Source organism: Moschus berezovskii, chromosome 3 (genome assembly GCF_049115385.1).
Source record: "Moschus berezovskii isolate FMDL1 chromosome 3, NW_MosBer_1.0, whole genome shotgun sequence".
Taxonomy (NCBI): Eukaryota; Metazoa; Chordata; class Mammalia; order Artiodactyla; family Moschidae; genus Moschus; species Moschus berezovskii.
This window is the reverse complement of record NC_142462.1, coordinates 59,323,539-59,344,952: the sequence shown is the minus strand read 5'-3', so window position 1 is coordinate 59,344,952 and position 21,414 is coordinate 59,323,539. Positions and strand designations below refer to the sequence as shown.

At 44.0% G+C, this 21,414-nt stretch overlaps 1 protein-coding gene across 1 annotated transcript in view; it reads right to left on the bottom strand.

The window, feature by feature from the left end:
• Window positions 1-21,414, bottom strand: part of WNT2 (Wnt family member 2) — a 45,127-nt gene that overhangs the window by 1,121 nt on the left and 22,592 nt on the right. The window contains exon 4 of the mRNA XM_055420810.2: window positions 17,575-17,839. Within this exon, the coding sequence (XP_055276785.1) occupies window positions 17,575-17,839 (265 nt within the window). The remainder of the gene's footprint in view (window positions 1-17,574; window positions 17,840-21,414) is intronic.

Sequence of the window (21,414 nt, the reverse complement as noted above, 5' to 3'; positions counted from 1 at the left end):
CAGCATTCCCACTGTAAGTTGGATGAACTTTTCTTCTTACCCTTACCCAGCCTTGGACTGAGGGGTCACTGAATGGCCAAGGCCAGATCAGAATGAAAGAAGAACCTGTCCTGATTCTCCTTCTCCTGACCTTCAACTGCACTAAGGAAGCAGTGGCCAAAGTTAACTGTCTTGGAATCTGTCAGGGTATGGAACCTTTGCAAGGGAGGAGACTCTGCCTCCCTGGACCTGATTACACTTTCTTATAAGAAAGATTAGAGAGCTCTGCTTGCTGAAGGGGATGTGTGGGCACCATCTGTTCAAGGCCTTGAGGAGGGAGCCATGCTCAGCCTGGTTTATCTTGTGTGCTTTGGTCTAGGGGGCCATTGGATGTGTGTGAGATGCCTGATTGAAGACAGGATTCTAGGTCTTTGATAAACAAAACTGGTATAAAAAGCCTGTTAGAAATGACTAGTGGACATTGTCTTAGTTATTTAGGATGATGCTTGCTACATGGCAATTCATATTTACGTATTTGTTTCTCCAAGAATCTCAAAGATAGGAAGCCTCTTAATTGTTCTTTTCCTGGGGAAGCACTCAGAATTCTTTTACAAGAGTGTTATCAGACAGCAGAACCACGTGTAGTGGATGGTTTTAGGGCCTGCTCAGCTTATAGTGATCCTTTGTGCACAGAGCAGGGCGCCCGGCAGCAATAGAAGAACACAAGTCTTCTCTGTTAGCAGCAGGTGACTGGGCCAGGGGTGGGCACTGACTTGACCTGGGCCACTCAGGTAGATTTCCCTGAGGATCTGTGCTTCTGATGGGGACAGTACAAACTCCAAGTATAAACTCAGTAGCCGTTGGCAGCTTGTACCATGATGTGGTCTGTGGATGAGAAGACGTCACATAAACGAGATAGACGTCCAGAGACAGCGAGGACAAGACCTGGAATGAGAATGCTGCCCAGATGCTGGACTGTTTTCTGGACATTTCTCTCTGAGGTCTGGCTGCATTCCAACCTTTGGATTCCTAGACACCCTGTATCCTTACAATAAATTTCCCCTTTTAGCTTAAACCACTCAAGTTTCCATTACTTGTGATTGACAAGCCTAAATAATCTACAAACCTAGAGAAGCTAAACTCTTTACTGAAAAACTAAAAAAAAAAAAAAAAAAAAAAAACTTTTATCAGGATGAAAAAGACAGTGACTTCATTTTCTGTTCCTCCATTATTTAACTAGGAATTTCTCCCTCTTTATAACTCCTCCGGTGCCTCGTGACTCTGTTTATCACATTCCGCCCTGTGTTCCAATTATCTATATAAATGTCATGTTGCCCTGCTGTCAAGAATGACCAGGGAAGCAGCCAGGTTCAAGCAGGGCGTGGGGTCAAGAAGGAGAGTAGGAGGGGCAGGACTTGCTCTGCGTGATCAGGCCACTGACCGCAGGAAGACAGGCAGGGGAATTTCATAAGGACAGGAAGGATGGCAAAGGGCTGGGGTCAGGGTGGCGGGTAGGTCAGCCAGGGATGGCTTGGAGCCTACATCATGCTGAAGAAGCAAAGCGTTAGAAGAGACAGCAGGGGGCCCAGATTCGGGGCAACCATCAGGACAGTACTCAGAATTACTGTGCAGAAAGGACTCACTGCCAAATGCTGCCTCTTAACAGCATACCCATTTATTTAATTCAGTAAATATTTAGTGAATGCAAATGTGTAAGACATTGTGTGGCTACTTGGGGTTTTGGTGGTGATGATGAGGAAATAAAATAATTAGGATTTTAGTTCAGTTCTGATTCTCAGGAAACTCATAATACAAGGAAGAGATAAATATGTAAAAAGGTATTTCCACTAGTTCAAGATAACTGCTCCATTTGCTGAAGACTTTCTATAGCCAACAGTAGGGTTTTGTGAAAATAGCACCATAATGCTCAAGGCAATAGAGTGAGGTTATTTAGGGCTTTGACAGATCAGGGTTCAAATCCTAGCTTTACCATGTATGACTGTGTGACCTTGGGTAAATTAAGTAAGATAAATTACTTAATCTCATTAAGCTCCAGTTTCCTCCCATGCAAAATTGGGATAAAAACAGTTCCTTCCTTGGGGGCTGTGGTGAGGATGGAATGAGATTATGCCTGGAGGTGCCTGGCATAGTAAGTGCTCAATAAATATTAACCTTTCATTCACTTGGGCTCACATGGTAAAGAAATTCCCTGCAATGCAGGAGACTTGGGTTCAATCCCTGGGTTGGGAAGATCCCCTGGAGAAGGGAATGCCTACTCATTCCAGTATTCTTGCCTGGAGAATCCCATAGACAGAGAAGCCTGGCAGGCTACAGTCCACGGGGTCACAAAGAGTAAGACACAGCTGAGTGACTAACACTTCACTTCATTCATTCACATAACAAGTGTTTAACAAAAGTGCCTACTATGTGCTAGGCCTAGTTCTGGGAGCTTGAGCTGTGTCAATGAACAAAACAAAGATCCGGCCTGCTTTGAGGAGTTTATGTTCTAGGGAGAGTGCACAAAACATATTATCATAATGATATTTATTAATATTAATAGTAGCAAACAGGATCAGAAAAGGAGCTGTTAATGGTTTTATAGAGGAGGTGGCATTAGATATAAGACACGAAGGATGAATAGAAGGCTGAAGGGAGAATGGGGTGACAGGCCTTTCTGGCAGGAGAGAACCTCCCAGTAGAAACTTGGAGGTCAAGTGCACAAGAGACTGTGTAGATTCAACGTGACCGAGGCAGAGGCTGCGTGTTAGGCAACAAGCACGGAAAGGGAGGTTGGAGCAACAGGTCAGAGAGTCTTCCTGCTTTGCTGCAATTAGGACTTTATTCCATGGTGGGCAGTGAGCCAGTCCAGATTTTTATTCAGAGAAAAATATGTCAAAATGATAAATCTGGAAGAGTGGCTTGGGGCAGGGTGGTATCTTGACTCTTTGGATTAGTCCAGGCAAGAGATAATGAGTGGAGGCAGAAGACAAACGCATGAGGTGTTAAAGAGGAAGGATCACTAGGTCTGTGACTCACTGGATTAAAGGATGAGTTGTAGGGGGGTGATAATGTGTCAAGTAGGAAAAGACTGAAAACTGTTCATTTGGTTCAACAATAAGGGAGGTAACTAGTGCCCTTTAATGAGAGCAGCCTCAGTGGGACAATATGGGTGGATGCAGTGGTCTGAAGAGTGAACAGGAGGAAAGGCCAGGTGGTGACTAAGAGCAGGCAGTTGTTGAGAAGCTTGATGATGAAGGGAATGAAAGAGCATAGCTGAAAGGAGTGATGTGGCCGGGACTTCCCTGGTGGACCAGTGGCTAAGACTCTGTGCTCCCAATGCAGGGGGCCTGGGAACTAGATCCCACATGCTGCAACTAAGAGCTTGTGTGCCACAACTAAAGATTCCACATGGCACAACTAAGCCCCAGTGCAGCCAAAGAGTACATTTAAAAAAAGAAAAATAGTAATAAAAAAAGAAGTGATGAGGCTGAAGATGGAACTTCAAAGTGATTTCAGGCCATTAAGTTGATTGGTAGTTTGTTGCGTAACAGGATATATCTGATGCACTGTGTGTAGGTGTTCGTTATATAAAGTACAAAAATGGGGAAAAGTATGCTATTAGAAGTCAGGGTAGTGATGTCTTTTGGTGGGATGAAGTGAAAAGAGGCGCAAAGGAGACTTCCAGAATACTATTCTCTTCAAGTTCCTGGTCTGGGCACATGTTATTAATACCCGGAGGTGCTTCTTTGAGAATTCACTGAGCTGTACACGTGGGATGCAGGCATTTTGCTGTATGAGAAAAAGAAGAGAAGGGGGAAGAGGAGACAGAGGGAGCAGCAGCTGAGGCCACATGTGCAGAGACTTGGAAATGTGTGAGGAGCAGGAAAGTGTTCACTTCGGTGAGAAGGTAGCGATCAAATGGGGCAGTGGCAGGAGATGAGACGGTCAGGTGGGCAGAAGCTGCCTGGGAAAGACCTTGTGTCTCAGGTTCATGTTAGCCAAGGGCAGTGGGGTGCTCCCTAAAAGGGTGACGTGATCTGATTTGCATTTCAGAAGAACCACTAGGGGTGAATGGTTTGCAGGGGGCCAGGGTGAAGGCCAGCAGGCAAGTTAGAAACCAATGAAACTCTGGGCAGGACACGACATGGCTTGGATGGAGACAGTGGTGGTGGGACTGGGAGAGGCTAACAGACTCTAGAGACGCTGAGGAGGCGCATCTCAGGATGTGCTGGCTGACTGGACCAACGGGTAAGAGGACAAGACTGAGAAGTGCTTCCGGGCTTCTGACGGGAGTGCTTGGGTACATGGGGACATTCTCGGAGGTGGGGGACACCTGGGATGGGCAGGACTTGAGGAAAGATAATGGGCTTAGTTCGCAGCATGTCGAGTCGGCTGTGAATGTGGGCCATCCAGGTAGGAATGGTCACTGAAAATCCTCTTTGGGACTCAGGAGAGAGGTCAGGATGGAGACACGGATTAGGACATCTTTTGCGGAATGGCAACTGAAGCCTGGGGTGTGGATGAGACCCCTAGCAGGTGTGAAAAGTGTTCTCACCTGCCATCTCAGAGGAGACTCAGAATTTTTATCTTTTCTGTGTTTTGTTCATAAGCCCTGAACAGTGATAAGCATTCCTCACTTCTGCTGATATGCTGTTATCAGAATATAAATCCATTACAATGCAGTTCTAATTCTTTACCCACTTTGGGGTTGTGGAGCACAGAGGCCAGGACAGGGAGACAAAATGTCCCCTTCCTGAATCAGGCTGTGGCCTTTTACTGACATCACACGCGGTGGTTGTCCCCTGGTGGCTTGCGAGCATAAGGAGGTCTACACTGGTGGTCTAGCTCAGCCTTGAGTCATGGCCCTGGTGGGTTTTGTCCCCCAAATGCAGCAACTGGACTAGACTCCATCTGGACAGACAGCTACTCAGTGAAGGAATCTCCACATCATCCAGACTCTGAGAGGAGCAGACAGAGTGATGGCCACTGGCCAGAGCTTAACTCGGAAGTGGTTTCAGAAAGAGAGACAGGGACTCTGGCACTGAGTAGTCTCAGCAGTTCAGTGTTCAGCTACAGAACGCTGGAAAACACTGTGACTCTGAACAGAAGGTTGAGAGTCACTGATGTGAGAGTGCTGTGAGGTTGCAGCCTGGAGCGGTCACAGCCCTTCTGGGGGATGAGCAGCACCAGGACGGGCCGGCTGAGAGGAACGCTGAGGCTGCCTAGCAATAGACTGCCAGCCGGTTCTGCTTTGGGCTTTGGATCTCATTAGATCTAAAGACAGACTGTAGGGAGGAAGGGAAGTTCTGACACTTGCTGTAATTTGGGCAGAAGATATGATTGGAGGACATCTCCAACTCAATGGACATAAGTTTGAGCAAACTTCTGGAGACAGTGAAGGACAGGGAAACCTGGAGTGCTGCAGTCCATGGGGTCACAAAGTCAGACATGACTTAGTGACTGAATAGCAACAGAGCTATTTCATGAAAACCCTGAAGACAGCATTTGCCAGAGTGCAGAAGCTATATAAAACTTATTGGTATTGTTTTCCTGTATCAAAATTAGAATAAGGACTTAGTATTATTGACAGCAGTAGGCCTCTATTGTCTTTGGGACCTTCCATTACCCTTTCGAGACAGAAAACATCACCGTCACCATCCTTCAAAAGAATCAAGACTATGCATTTGTGCATGTGTGTGTGGGTGGGAGGGGGAGAGAGTGAACTCATGTGTATGAAAAGGAGTCCCTGAGTTTTATGTGACTTTTGCCAACTTATTAAATCATGAATCACTCATTACATGATCTGATGACCCCCGCCTGGGCCACAGATAAAACCAGCTACACTACCAGATTTAAGCCCAAAAGGTCCAGTTTTTATATTTTCAAAGCCAGGTAGAGCTGAAATCCATCCTTTCTTTTCTCCTCTCTTTTACCCTTCTTCTTTCTTTTTTTTCCCCCCTTTACATTTTTTTCTTATCCTCTTTCTCTTCTTTTTGTTCATAATTGGGGCCAATATTTATGGAGCGCTTATATAGGCCAGGACCTGTGATAAGCCTTTGCCTGCATTATCTCATTTAATACTCATAAGCACTTATAAAGTAGGTACTATTATCATCACTGTTTTGGAAATGAGGAAAGAGAAGGTCAGGCAGGTTAAGTGATCACACGGCAAGCAGGTGGCGGGGTCAGAATTTGGAGAAGGCATATCCGAGCCCAGAGATGGAGGTCTTGACCTTGTGACTGGGCCTCGTGTCCCATCGGAAAATAGGAAATAGGCCCCAGAAAGCTGGCGCATGTGTAATAGTATGTGATCAGTGCTTCTACCTATTTTCTGCTCTCTCCCTTCATTATTTTATCAACTGAAGAACTTGAAAAGGTCCTGACATGTAGCTCTTTTGGAGGGGAACTTTTCCTCCAGCACATGATATGTCATTGATAATTAAGACATATAAGTTATGTAAGAAAGTAAACAAGGCTGGTTAGCATGGTACTTATAGCTTATACTGCATTCTTCCTTTATAATATTCCTGTTGAATTCCTGTCACCTTTTTGAGGAATTAGACAGACTGATTACTTTGTAATAGCAGGGTATACATCTCTAAAACATGTGTGCGCTCAAGGTGGTTCTAATGTTTGTCACTGATGTGACTGAGACTCTGGGAGGAGCGTCTCTACGCTGAATTCTCTGGTTTAGAAAAGGCTGTATCATCAATTGGGCTTCCCCGGTGGGTCAATGGCAAAGAATCCACCTGCGATACAGGAGACGCAGGAGACACGGGTTCGATCTCTGGGTCCAGAAGATCCCCTGGGGGAGCGCATGACAACCCACTCCAGTATTCTTGCCTGGAGAGTCCCACAGACAAAGGAGCCTGGCGGGCTACACTCCAAAGAGTCAGACATGACTGAAGTGACTGCGCACGAGACAGCACACAGAGCATCAACTTGCTTCTCACTAAAAATGAAACGGCACCACTTGATCACTCACCTACCTCTTCTCAGACTTCATTCTGAGATTCTCTGTGCCATTGCCAAATGCCAAATTGGTCACATATTTGCATCATACAATGTCTACAACAGCCTGTGTGACTGGCTCTAAAAATCCTTCAAAGGAGAAATTTTAGAAATATTTTTGAGTAATGGCCCTAATATCAGCCTCCCAAATTGATATGCTAAAAGGATAAACATATATTTAGATGCTTCAGATTTTATATGCTTATTTAAAATATTATTTACATTGCTTTATAGCATTATTTCTTACTACACTTTGATTTACTCAGTTCACTGAACAGAAGTGCCAAGTTGGAAACTCTTTTCCCTGACTTCCCTTTGCTTTAGGTTTGTGAAATATGCCCAGATGTGTGGCCTGCTGGGTACAGACCCCAGTGCCCAGAGTGGTGCAGACTCAGGCCCGGTAGACCCACTATGCCGAAGTCAGACCATCTGCCTGGAGTCAGTGCCCGGGAGAGCCAGGCTGTCTGCAACCATGGGAAGTGCAGGTTCCAGCCAGATCGACCTTTCTCCTCCCACAGGTGTTGTCCTCATCCTGACCCACACAAGAGCTCAAAAACCCGTGATGGAAAAGGATAAAGAATTGGAGCTTCCAAATTGCTTAAGTTTGGGACCACATAACACACCTTAGGTGGAGCAAGGCTGAGGGAACATTACAGAATTAAGCATGCCATCCCCAGAGCTATAAAATTAATAATGGAGTCAGGGTTCCCAGCGCAGAAACACTTCTGTCTCCACTGACATGCATCTTCCTGACAGCAGAGGAGGATGGGGGGGCTTGTGCTAATAGTTCCCAGACCCACACCTCAGGGACCTGGAGGAAGGGCGCTCTATCTCTCTCTCTGGATGGGTCTGTATCTCTGGAAATTCCTGCCCTCCAGGCTGACAGAAGCCCATATGTTGACCATTAGGGCATAAAGCAAGATTCACTTAAGCCCGTCATCCAATAGGCTGTTTCTCCTCTGGCTGACTTACATGTTGTCATTCACAACACAGATTTATTGAGGGAAGAAAAGAATGTTAAAGAGCACATGTTAGAGGCTGCACATTCATCTGCTTGGAAGGCTTCCCCCTTCCTTGCATCAAGGATCGTAAAGCTACAACCGGGACAATGTCTCTCCACTTATCTCAAGGCATTTTATTCAGCATTCTTATAATCACTAAGAAAGGTTTGACTGCACAGGAAAGAGCATCCCATTAAATTAGCGAATCCTATCCTGGAATTGTTGAGTCAGGCTCTTCAAGGTTTTCTTTATCTGGCACTAACTAGCCTAAGCCAAGTTTATTTCCCATCACCCTCCACCCGCACCCTCATCAAGCTGACTCCTCACTGTCCTACTGAAGTGACTTTCTGATGTCACAGTCATGTAGACTTTAGAGTTACCCTCACCTGCTGTATGAGACATTCCCCTCACTCCTTTAGACTGAAAGTCTTCCCACCCTTCAAGATTCAGGGCCTACTTCAGCACCTTTCATCAAGCACTCTCTGTCCACTCCAAGCCCACCTGGACCATCTTCCTAGGTCCTGTAATGTTAGCACATCAGGCTGTAGGGCTCATGCACTGTTTTGAAATGTTTGGTGATTTCTCATACATCTTGTTCCCTAAGGACAGCATTAGGTCTCATATTACTCAGGTGGTAAACACATACTTCCTGATTTACTAAGTACTAAAATCAATTTCTTACAAATTAATATCAACCTTCCCTTGCCAAACAGGGGCATACTTCTCCAGGAAGGGCTCACCCAGGGGCACTGTGGTGAGGACAGAGGAGCTGAGAGCCTGGTTTTTATTTGAAATATCTCACTTGATATATAAAGAGACCATATACAAGAAATGTGGCACATTTTTAAATGATAGAAATTAAAAATGACAGGAGAGTCTGTGGCATCAGATTCAGGTTCTATTATTGCAAACTTCAAGTAAGATTAATTAATAACCCATTCATTTGTACATCGGGTCATAGGAACATTAGGAATTTCTAAGTGAGATACATATCTTAAGAGACTCAGAGAAATGAATTTGTCCAAGACTACCCAATTAGTCATCAGTAGAAATAATCATAGGCAGCATCCATCTCCTAATCTATAATGCAGGGCTCTTTATTATATGAAATTTGCAAATTCATAGGCATATGAAATCTGCAAATTTTAAGAAGAGATTTACCACAGTAGCACAAAATAAGTTTCATGGGGAAAGCTTAAAAGAAGTATGCAAATACATTATTTTAAAATACTTTAACATTCTTTTATTTGTAACACATTAATATAGTAATTAGAAATAATCACACAATAATATAGTAATTTGAAATAATTTTTTTCTATTTCCAAAAAAGTAAAGGATATCTATTTGATAAATTCTTTGTTGTTAGTAGTTAAGTTATGTCAAAGACTTAGAAATAAGAAAATTAAATTTTCTTTTTTTTTAAAATAAGAAAATCTTTTTAAAAAAACTTCACAAATTCAATCTAATAGTCAGCGTCAAATCAGGGTACTTTTTAGTGTATCCTAAACATATAGTAATTCTAGCAAGCCTGTATTCTAAAAGGAAATACAGATTTACAGATCATATCTATACTATAAAATAGCATTGGCTGTAAAAGGTATTTTCGTATGTTAACAATGAAATCTGATGAACTAGCTTGTAATCCCACTGATAACAGTAAATGAAAAAGACCCCTCAAAGAGTAAAAGAACTGAGTATTTGGTGGCAGCTAAAAGTAACATATAGAGTCTGTTGCTGCATTTATATAAGACTTTTTATCTCATCCAAGGAAATGGGTAGCCAGAAGCATTTTAGCCTCTGTAAATACCCCACTAACGCACTTGAATATGAGGAAAAATTCCATTAAAAACTTTTGCTTAAATGGGAATTTTCATAGGCTGTGTGTTATAAAACAATCAGTGATGAATGAAGACATGCTGAAAAAAGAAACCAAATTATCTTTAAGCTGGACACAGCACCAACAAAAGTATCCAGCTAATATGATGAACATATTTTATGTTGTTTATAACTTGCCATTCAGTTCAGTTGAACACATGTTTATGTACTAGGTGCCAGGGATTCAGTGGTGAACACACAGATATATTAATAGTTCATGCCATCATGGAGTCAGAATCCAGTGGGACAGAAAGGTAGTGAACAAATATTTAAACAAATAAAAACTTCTGGCACATTCTAGGAATGAAAGAAGAAGGCTTTCTGTGATAGATCCTTTGTACATTTTAAGAGGACATGGTGATGGACCAGATGTGGAAGTGAGAAAGCAGTGTAACAAATGATGTGTGGGTTTATGGCTTGACCGATGGAACGGGCAGTCATGCCATTTTCTGAGAAGGGGAAACCTGGGGAAAACATGTTTGGGGAATGGGACAAATCTAGAGCTCTATTTCTAACAGAAGTAGGTTGATAAAAACATGAGCATGCTGGAGCTGTTAAGCAGGGGGTTGAATTCAGAACGAGGAGAGAGGAGAGGACACAGATACGATCTGAGATAGCAGTTAGAACCACATCAATGGAGGAGGCCACCCGGGGGAAAATGCAGAAGAACCAGTGAGAAGAGACTAGATCTGGCCCTGAAGATCCTCAAGGTTTAGAAGTAGACAAGGAGACACTAACAACTGAAATTGAGAAAGACCAATTTCAGGTCAGGAGGAAAATCAGGAGACTGGTGTTACAGAGGTCAAGGAAATAGTGTTATAAGAAGGAGGGATAGGCTATCTGCATTATATGCCACCAAGAATCTGAGGGTCCACCAAATAGTATTGATATAAATTATATAAGATAATCAATAATTACCGTGAAAATGGTGACTTAAAAACCTCACAATATATTTTCGTATCATTCTTGCCTATTCTAGCTGTCTTAGCACTTTTTTAGATATCATGAAATTTCTACAATAAAGCTTAACATAGAAAGGGATAAAAAACTTATTCTTTAATTTTCAAAGTGACAAAGGTAAGGTAAGACCTCATAATAGAGCAATGGAGTGAGAACTGAAACCTAAGAAAATCACATTTTGGCCCAGGTAGGGTTTCCTACGGAGAAGGCAATGGCAAGCCACTCCAGTACTCTTGCCTAGAAAATCCCATGGACGGAGGAGCCTGGTAGGCTGCAGTCCATGGGGTCGCTAAGGGTCGGACACGACTGAGCGGCTTCACTTTCACTTTTCACTTCCACACATTGGAGAAGGAAATGGCAACCCACTCCAGTGTTCTTGCCTGGAGAATCCCAGGGACGGGGGAGCCTGGTGGGCTTCTGTCTATGGGGTCACACAGAGTCGAACACGACTGAAGTGACTTAAGCAGCAGCAGCAGCAGGGTTTCCTAGCCCCTAGCCTGTGTCCCCTGCCTGCCACCCACCTGGGTCATCCACAAGGACTGGGAGGCCTATGAAGCCATGAGGGCAAAGACCAATTCTGACTACCTCATTTTTGCATTCCTGGGGCTTATCGTAGTGTCTGGCATATAGAAGGGGCTTAATAAATATTTGTTCCATGAAGAGATGAGGAACCTCAGATATCCTGGTGGGAATTGTACATTTCGGATCAAAAAAGGTCCACCCACTGCTATTGGCTGACATGGTGTTCTCTTGTTTTTTTCTCAGGTCATAATCACAGCATTCAGAGGTTCTGCAAGCTAGTCACACCACAGGGTAGGTCTAGAACACCAGTCTGTGTAAGCCTTGGTTGGGGTTGTATTCCCATAGGTATTGAGCTGTTTGCTAATATGATTTATGTGGGAAGAACCACAATACCCAAGAGGTCACATCGTTCACAGCCTGCAGCTGTCAGGCAGGTAAAGCTGTCCTCTGATTTCTGAGGGAATGCATTTCACTTTGCAGAAAGTCCTACATCAGTACCTGTTTTTACTAACCAGAAGAAATCCCAAGAGAATTTTTGCTTTACCAAAAAAGGCGAAAAGTGAAAGTAGCACTGAGCCTTTGTTTTTGGAGCAAGTGGGTACAGAGGCAGCACCCACCCAGAACAACAAGAGTGGCCCTATTCAGCTCCTTCCCCGGGACCTACACTCAGCATCTCAGTGTCAAGGCGCCATCACCTGGAACTGAGTTTGTGAATGTCCATGCTTTATCTCCATGGATTCTGTGCATCTGTTAGCAAGGTGTGTCCTAAGGTAATCACTTTTTCACTTTTTGCCATTTCAGCTTATGAAAGTTTTTATAGGAAGGTTCTTCTTCTAGACAGCAAGGGGAACATATCTCAGGGTTTCAGTAGCAAGTTAAACAACTGGTGAACTCCATTTGCTTTCTGAACTTGACAGGAGGATTGCTTGTTTTCTACAGCGGGAGAGGAGACCTCGTGGTGACCTCTGGCCCAGGTCAGGGTTTTTACAGAATAACCAGGGCAAGTGGCCTGTGATTAGGTGCAGGCCTTCTCTGGAGAGACAGCAGCATTCCTTAGCCAGAGATGCACCTATCTCTAACTTAAGGGCTTCTTTGATTTACAGATGCCAGGGGCAATAACCAGAGGAGATAACCACACAACCACCCATCCCCAAAAGCCCAGTTCCTAGATCTGGCCTCCAGTTCGGCCTGCAAAATGTCACATGCACAGCATCACACAGCTGTACCCACTCTCCGAATCTCTAGAAAGTATTTATAGTTGAACATCAGAGCACTCAGCTTCTTCAATGGAAGACTGAGGGGTAGAAAATGTCTTTTGTCATTATTGTTGCCATAATAAAATCTTCCTTTACAGGTTTTCGAGCTTACCATTTCTTAGGAGCAACAGAAGACATTAACAGCCTCCAAATCTGAAAGGGCTTGTAATTGAATGGGGCTTCTAGGCAACCTAAGCTGAGGGAGGTTGAAGTTTCCCCACCTCCCACCCCCTGCTTTGCGGGCACCTCATTCCATTATGTTCTGTGTCCTCATGCTGTCTTTTTATTATACAGCCCCCCACTCGCTGCTGTCAAGTTTCAGGAAGTAAGGTAAGAAAAGTATAGACTTTTGTTATGATTTTATTTATTTTGTTTTGTTTACCACTTACAGGCCACAAAATCTTGGACAAGTTAACTTTTCAGAGGCCAGTTTCCTTCTCTATAAATAGAGGTAACTGCTGTGAAGATTTAGAGAAAATGCACACAAGGCTTGCAGCCTAAGGCCTGATTCTTAGTAGCAGTTCACCCAAAGTTCCCATTACCTTTCCAACCTAAGGTTTGGGTCTGTCTTCACCCAGGAATACCCTAGGGTCTTGACTTACCCTTCTGTAATTCTCACCAAAATCCACTAGTCCTGATACCATTGTTTCAGGCCTTCACTAAAGGGCTGACTTGATGATCTCCGTCAAGCTAATTCCAAGGGAAGCTTTGATGGATGAGATCATTTCGGAGTGCTCTTCCCAGTAAAAGAGGGTCCCAAAAAATGCCTTAATGTGAAAGAACACCCTCTTATACTGTGTAAGTCAGGGCAGGGATATTTTTGAGTGACATTTATTTAGAGCTTTTCAAATAGAAAAACTTCTTTTTCCTTTGTAAGAGATCAGATATTTAACAATAACAAAAATCTCTCAGGTAAGATTTCTTCGTACCTGATACTTATAGAAAATAAGGGAATTGTGGATTCCCTGAAAAGTGAAGCGACAATGTTAGTTACTCAGTTGTGTCCAACTCTTTGCAACTTTATGGACTGTAGCCAGCCAGGCTTCTCTGTCCATGGAATTCTCCAGGTCCAAATACTAGAGTGGGTAACCATACCCTTCTCCAGGGGATCTTCCCGACTAAGGGATCAAACCTGGGTCTCCCTCATTGCAGGCACATTCTTTACCATCTTGGCTACCAGGGAAATCCTATGGATTTTTCAAACTTTGATGTGCTTGAGTGTGAAAAGCATACAGAATCTCATGAAAAAACCCCTGAGATTCTGATCCAACAGGTCTCTGAAGAAGTCCTCACTTTGGAAAATAGTGGATGAGACCTACAGACTTTACCCACTTGACAAATTGAAACTACAAAACAAGCCAGCTCACTTCAGTCAGATTATGAGTGGATTTGAATGGGAAGAAGCCACTAACTAGCATAAGTAAAGTCTGCCAATTCCAAATATCTACGACTTGACAATATTCAATCTTCTCACCACCATTGCTTTTCTAAGTGCTGACAAAGGGAAGTTGCCCAATCAGTTGAATATTAAATATACATGATATTTTTTTTTAAAGTAAGATAAAATGACCACAACACAGCAGAGTGGGTAGTTTGTGATGAAATCAAGGGAAAAGTTAGTGTCAATTTTAATAGAGAAAGTGAATACATATATATATATATATACACACACACACACACAAATATATTTGATTTAAATTTTACTGAAAACTTCTGACTTATTTTAGAGCCTGGATAACTCTTATGGTAACCCATTTCTAAGGACAGGGAAGCTGGTTTGTGTAGTCCATGGGGTCTCAAAGAGTCAGACACGACTTAGCAATTGAATAACAGCAACTCATTTTGAACATGTTCCATTTACCATAAAGCAGGTCTGATGTCATGCAATCATACAGAGAGACTCTCTCAGTGATGTCCTGACTCGTTAACTGTGAGTGCTTCTTAAAATGTTTACCAGAGAATGTTAGCATTGACCCAAATGAAGGCGGAGAGCCCAGAGAAGGAATGCCACTGAGTTAGATTCAGGAATCTCCCCTTCTCACAGTTCTCAAACTCTGTCATATTTCACTGCCTGCACAATCAAAAGTTGGGAGCCACTCCAGGAAGATTCAGAACTACACACTTTGACCGACTTTTCAGAGCACATACCACAGAAGTCTCTAGTAGAAAGTAGCCTGGAGAAAGTCTCATCTCTACACAGACCAGGGCAAGGCCCTCAGCAGTTGTTCACGTTAAAGGAGGCTGTCACAGGGAAAATCTGCATCTCATATATGTGTTATTTGTCCAGATATGAACAATGAAAAAATACCGTTAGCAATCCAAAATTTCTCCACATAATATCAAACACCCTAAATCATATCTTCACTAAAACAGTCATCTGACGGTCAACAGAACTAAAAAAAATAGTGCAAGTTTTCACAGATGACTTTGGCATTTTTCTAGGCTTAGCTAAAATAAAAAGGCCTTAAGTATAGTTCAATTTATGAATAATCTAGGAATCTTAGTGGAAATATGATCTAAAACAATGGAACTGGCTACTTAAAAAAATAACAAGGTGGTTCCTGGTAAATCAATACCAACCCAGAACTAAATTCACATCTTTTTAAGTCAGAGAAGCTAAAATAAGCCTAAAATACAGGGGAAATAAATTAAGAGAGTGAATAAATTATATAACCTCCCTCAGAAAGTCTGGACCTGCAGCAGTAGGCCATGTGGCTGGTGCATTTGGAGGCAGGGTGAAATAGTTACAAGGATGGAAGGACTTGGATTCAAGTCCCTGCTCTGCCTCTTACCCATTAGAGTCCTTGGGAAAAATCCGTAACCTGCCTGAGCCTCAGTTTGCTCTCCCATGAAGTGGGATAATAGCATCCCACCTTACTCAATGAGAGAATATGGATCAAGCCCTAATATGTGGTGGGTACTGCAAATGTGTTTGCTGTTTTAGGATCAAGAAACAGAATCATGTTCTAATATATGGGAGTATAAAAAGCAAAGTGTGCAAGAATAACTTAGTATCCTGAAGAGGCAGCAGGGATTGAATTCAGAATCTCCCCATTGTGAAGAGAAAGTAAGGTCTTTCTATCTATATGTAGCAGTTAAATGGTCATCATGCATAACTGCTTCACTGTGCAAACTGCTTCAATTCAAAAACCAGAAAAGATGTCCAGGGGAAGCAGGTCCTCTTATGTTTGAAGTGAGGTTCATGCTTCACCCGTCCTTTCACATACATGCCCTGGGAGAAAGACAGGAGCAAGTTGTAATGTCTGGGTTAGGAGTGCAGGCCATGGGGTCAGACAACTGGACATTCATCCTCTCCAAAACCAGCCAGATCTTGAGCTGGTTACTCACTTTCTCATCTGTACAATAGGGACAGTGATATCCAGGGTGCTTAACTGATCTTAAAAATATAAGAGGTGAATTTGGTTCCTGGTTGATGTTGATCAACCAGGAGCCGCCCTCTTCTTAATCATTTTTGCCTTTTTTCTTCAATAATCAGTTCCAGTGCACTGATGTCATAGGGCGGCTCTAAGGATTAAATAAGACCATGTGTGCAATGGCCTTAGAGCAGTACCTGGCACACAGGAGTCAGTACATCGTTCCTAAAGTGATCCTGATGTCATCAGCCCCATGCTTGTCTGAGTAGTCTGAAGTTAAGCAGCTAGTTAACAGCAGAAAGGAACCCAGACCTCTGGGACCCTCCTGTACCAAAACACAGGTTTCTTGGGGATTGGGTGGAAACTTTGGCCTGACAGGTAGGATGACTTGTTAGAGGTCGCAAAGCACGTGAGGAATGCAGCAGGGCACAGCATCTGGCCCTTTCGCTCAGCAGTTATTAATCCAGGGGCTGCATGTCCAAACGTGCTCCGGGGCTACAAAGAACCAGCTCATCAAACCATGAAGGCAATTCAACCACTCGGGGACAAAGAAGAGGCGCTGGACTTTTTGTGACATCCCCTGATAATCCTCCTCAGACCTGTGATAGGAGCTGCTGACGTCCGCTCTGTTTTACTGTTTCCTTTGCAATTACTTTGGAATGAAAAACAAATTCAGAATTTGAATTCGAGGATGTTTTTCCTAGTAATGAATTCCCTTGCTTTCTACTAAGTCTGAGAAGTTGGCTTGAGATAAGTTGGCTGTGGGCTCCCCATCACCTCCTCTCCACTGAGACATAGTGCTCATTCTTAGTCTATATCAAAGTCTTTGCATGGATCGTGCTAAGCCCGGAGTTCAGGGCTGACCAGGAGGGGCAAGAGGTGGAGAAAAGCACATGTGTAAAGCCCACAGGTGGCAACTGCTGTACTGAGGCTGATGGAGCTGCCCTCTGTGAGTTCAGGACAGGGAAGGTACCGTTAGCAAGGGAAGGGTGTGGCTTTAATAAACGAAGTGCCTTTTACGCAGCCCTCGTCTACTGCTCTCTGACAGCTGAGCCAGTGGGGATGAATTCCTGCTTTCAAGTATTTGGCAACTTCAGAGCATTTTGGAAAGAGCGAGGGAGTGTGAAGTATGGAGGATTTCAGAACAGGCTAACTCCAAAGCCTTGGGACCCTCTTCCATAATCACAAAGGTGGGACTTAAAGGGGCAGAAACACTGCAAAGCTGTCCTCCCCTGAACGTCAAATCACAGGGAAGATGCTGGGCTTCTATACATAGTGGACATGAACCCACCAATTAGAGTTCTGCCCAGGCTGAAGACTTTTGCTAATCTGCACATTTTGACTTTTTGCCACGTACATTCTTGTTGGGTTCCCATTTATCCAGAATCTGAAACATTATCAGTGAATTTCTCCAGTTGCTTAGGAGAGCTTTCTGGGCACTCAAAATATGAATGCTAAAGAACCTGAGCTTTGAACCTGAAGACAGCAGGCTGTACTTAGAGGACTGGCAGGTGGAAAAGACAGTACTGTACTGAAATTGAGGAGTGCTGATTCTCGGAAGAATTAGGTACTTGGAATAAAGTGTTTTGAACTTACCTGCATCTCGGTCCCTGATACAGTAGTCTGGAGAATTCTCAAAATACACGAGGTCATTTTTCGTTGGCTTTTTAAACCTCTTGTTAGCCACAGTGAAACCAGTGCCATCCTGGTTCATGACAACTTGGATGGCCCCATTGTACTTCCTCCAGAGATAATTGCCCGTTTTCCTGAAGTCAGCCATGGCCAGCCAGCAGGTCCTCAGGGTACAGGAACCGCTCACGCCATGACACTTGCACTCCTGTTTCAAGAACCTCTTTACAGCCTGTGGGAAAGGACGGGTGAGTTCAGTGGAGGCAGATTCAAATATATACACACGCTGCCACTTTTCTTACCTCCAAGCAATCAGGAAGTGACCATAAACCATCATGGTAGAAAATACGAAAAAGAAGGTATATATATATATGTATAACTGCATCACTTTGCTGTGCAGTGGAAATTAACACAACATAGTAAATTAACTACACTGCAATGAAATAATTTTTTTTTTTTAAAGGCAGGAGTGGGGAAAGGAAAAGAGAAGTAACTGCAGACCCAGGATCCTGGGACTCAGGACTGGGAAATGTTGCAGTCACTTGCTGGTCACTCTGGGCACACGACCCTGACTGTGGCAGGTAGGGAGGGGCAACACCTGACTGTGAACCTGCTTCCCTATGGGCATGAAAAAAAGCCTCACTAATTTGAATTTACTGGGGTGTGGGGCCAATTGGAAGAATGAGGGAATGAATTAGAGTATTTTCTAAATAAATAAGTTTTACTGTGTTGAAAATGTATGCTATTACGCAAATGAACACATAATTGCTAAGCCCGTTTTCTGTCGATAAGCCGATAACAGTGATTATTCCGATTTATGAGGTGTTTTCCGTGGTCCAGGCATTGTGCCGATGCTTCTGCTCTCTGTCTCGACGACCTTGATCTTCACAAGCCTGGGTCACAGGATTCACTTGCAGATGACTGAGGAGCAAGACTTACAGAGTTGTAAGAGCACTTGTCCAAGGTTACACAGCTGGTAAGGACAGAGTCGGGGTACACTGGAAAGTCAGTCGGTGACCCTGAGGGTGACATTAAATTTGGGGGATTATCACTCAGCTCTCGCTGAGTTATTCTGAATAACTCAGCGAGAGCTGAGCTTGCTCTGTTCTTTTGGAGAGAGGAAATAGAGGCAAGCGGGATGAGTAGGGTCTCCCTCATCAGCTCCCCAGAGCACTGTGACACTCATTTCTGAGTGCGAGAGGCTATGGGAGAGACCGACCTTGGAGACCTCACCAAGTCTGAGCCTTTGGTCCACAGCTCAGGCACAGGGCAGAGGACGAGAAACCTGCCTTCTGAGGGTGCCTCCATCCTCTCCATTTGCGTGTCTAAGACAAGGGGTGTTGCGGATGGGAGGCATAGGCAGAAGGGGAGTGAAACCCCTTGGTGACATTATCTGAGGTGGTACTAGGAACAAAATTCTTAGGGTAATGCATTGATGGGCTTCCTTGGTGGCTCAGAGGTTAAAGTGTCTGCATCCAATGTGGGAGACCTGGGTTCGATCCCTGGGTCGGGAAGATCCCCTGGAGAAGGAGATGGTAACCCACTCAAGTATTCTTGCCTGGAGAATCCCATGGACGGAGAAGCCTCGTAGGCTACAGTCCACGGGGTCGCAAAGAGTCAGACATGACTGAGCGACTGAACAGGACAGAACAGGACAGAACAGAACAGAATGCATTGATAGCCCTGTTTCTAGGAACTTGGAGCTGATGGTTGGAACTCTGCCCACTCTCTGAGGTTCTTATTTAGGGTGAGTGGGGATATGGGGTTGGCTCCAGCACAAAACTGGGGTAGAGCTCCCCACAGCACCCCAGCTTACCCCCACACCCCGCCTCACAGAAACCAGTGTTCCAGTCCGCCTGTCCCTCCCCAGGGCCTCACCCCAGGTAACTCTACCCAGGTTTTGCCTCTTCCGTAGACTCAGTTTCCATCCAAAGCTATGGTAGAACCAAGCATGCAATGTTCATCATTCCAGAAGATCAGTCCCACAAAAGCAATCTAGAAGGAGCCGAGACAGCATGGGGGCTCCGCAGTTATGCACCCCCTTCTTGGCTCAGGCCGTAGCACCACACCTTTCCCGCTTTGTCCCACCTGAGGACTGTGCCCTGTTCCATTTGAAGTCTGTCCTATTCAGCATAAGCCAGCTTTGGAGGGAAGGACACAGAAGGAAGGAGAAATGTCCTGAGTTTGGTCCTCCAGGTCACAGGGTGCTGGGCATTCGTTAAAGGATGTTTCAGAATGGACCCCTATTCTGGAACTACACTTCCCTTGTGCCCCCCACTCTGCCCCCTGTCTTTATATGACAGGTGTTTGGTATGAGACTCATTAGGTGACCTGGACAGCAGGCCTCTGCCAGAGAAACACCGCTAGGAGGGCCATCTTGACTCTACCTCCTCTGCCCCACTTGGGTCACCTGTCCAGGAGCTTTCTGTTCGAAGATCTTGATTTAGCCACACAGAGCTCACTCCTTGCCAAGAGTTTGGGAAGTAACTATGAATGCTTATTCGTCAAAGCTTCTTCCTTTAAAAGCTGACTTATTTACTCACAAGTAATACTTCTGTCTTTGAAAATAATGGGATATATTACTCTCCTTTGTAATGTTAATACTAGGTTTCCAGGTTACAAAGTTAGAACTTGGTATTTTTATATGATTAACTGAAGGGTTTGCATATTAATTTAAAATACACTTTATGAGTTCTTATAAGCACATGCAGGAGTGGTACTTCCTGTTGATCATCACTGTCATTCACTGTTGAGTGGCTGAGGCCACTTCTCTCTTCCTTCTAACTTCTGTTCAGGTGTTGGGTAGCCACGTGCTTCAGAACTGGCCTGGACTCTTTCTGACCCAGAACAACCCAAATCATTAATACTAATCGCACTGTTCTGCCACTTATTTTTTTTTGCATAGAGTATGTAGTGATACAATTTGGGCCAATATGATGTTACAAATAATCTGTTGGGAGGCTTGTAGGAAAGGTTCCTTCACTCTTTAAAAGAGATGAATGTCCTTTTCTCTGTCTTTGGATGCAGTTTTCTGCAGCTGCCTCCTTGGGACATGAAGCAGCCAATGCAGAACAAGCAACAGGCTGTAGACAGCAGCCTGGAAAGACAGGAGGAACTCGCTTACAGAGGGTGTTGCTGAACTGCTTGAATGAACCCACTGTGGCCCTGCCCTCCTTCCAGACTTCTCGTGATCCAAGATACTAAGTTTTCCTCATCTTTTAGTGTCCCTGGGGTCTGTTACTTATAAGTGAAAGTATTTCCACTGGAACCATGATCAATCCTTGATTGCGGTTTAATCACAGACTCTGACAATTAACCAAGGGGGAAGTGAGACACCCTCTCTGGTACTGGGTTTGCTGGCATCTCCAGGTCCCATCCCTAACATGTAGTCCAAGCAGTGCTCAGTCACACTTGGGGGCTACCTCTGCCTCTTCTGTAGACTGAGTTTGCAGACTTGACATTCAAATCTTTAACCTTGAAGAGGGAAACTCCCACTCCATCAGAGAGGCAGAAGGCAGGGGATCTAAGCGTAGGTGGCCTGATTTAGAAAGTAGCTGATGTAAGAGTAAGAAACTCACAATAATGTTTCCTAGTTTAGAAGAATTCCAATATTCAAATGGTATAACATTATAATAATAAATACGGCACTATGTGCCAGGCTCCACACATTGTCTTATGTAATTACCATGATTAGGCAAAGTAGATTATTATTCCCATTCTACAGTTATGGAAACCAGGGCTCAGTAAGGAAAGTCAAATCCCCAGAGTCACCCTGCGAGACAGAGGCAGACTATTAAAAAAATGTGA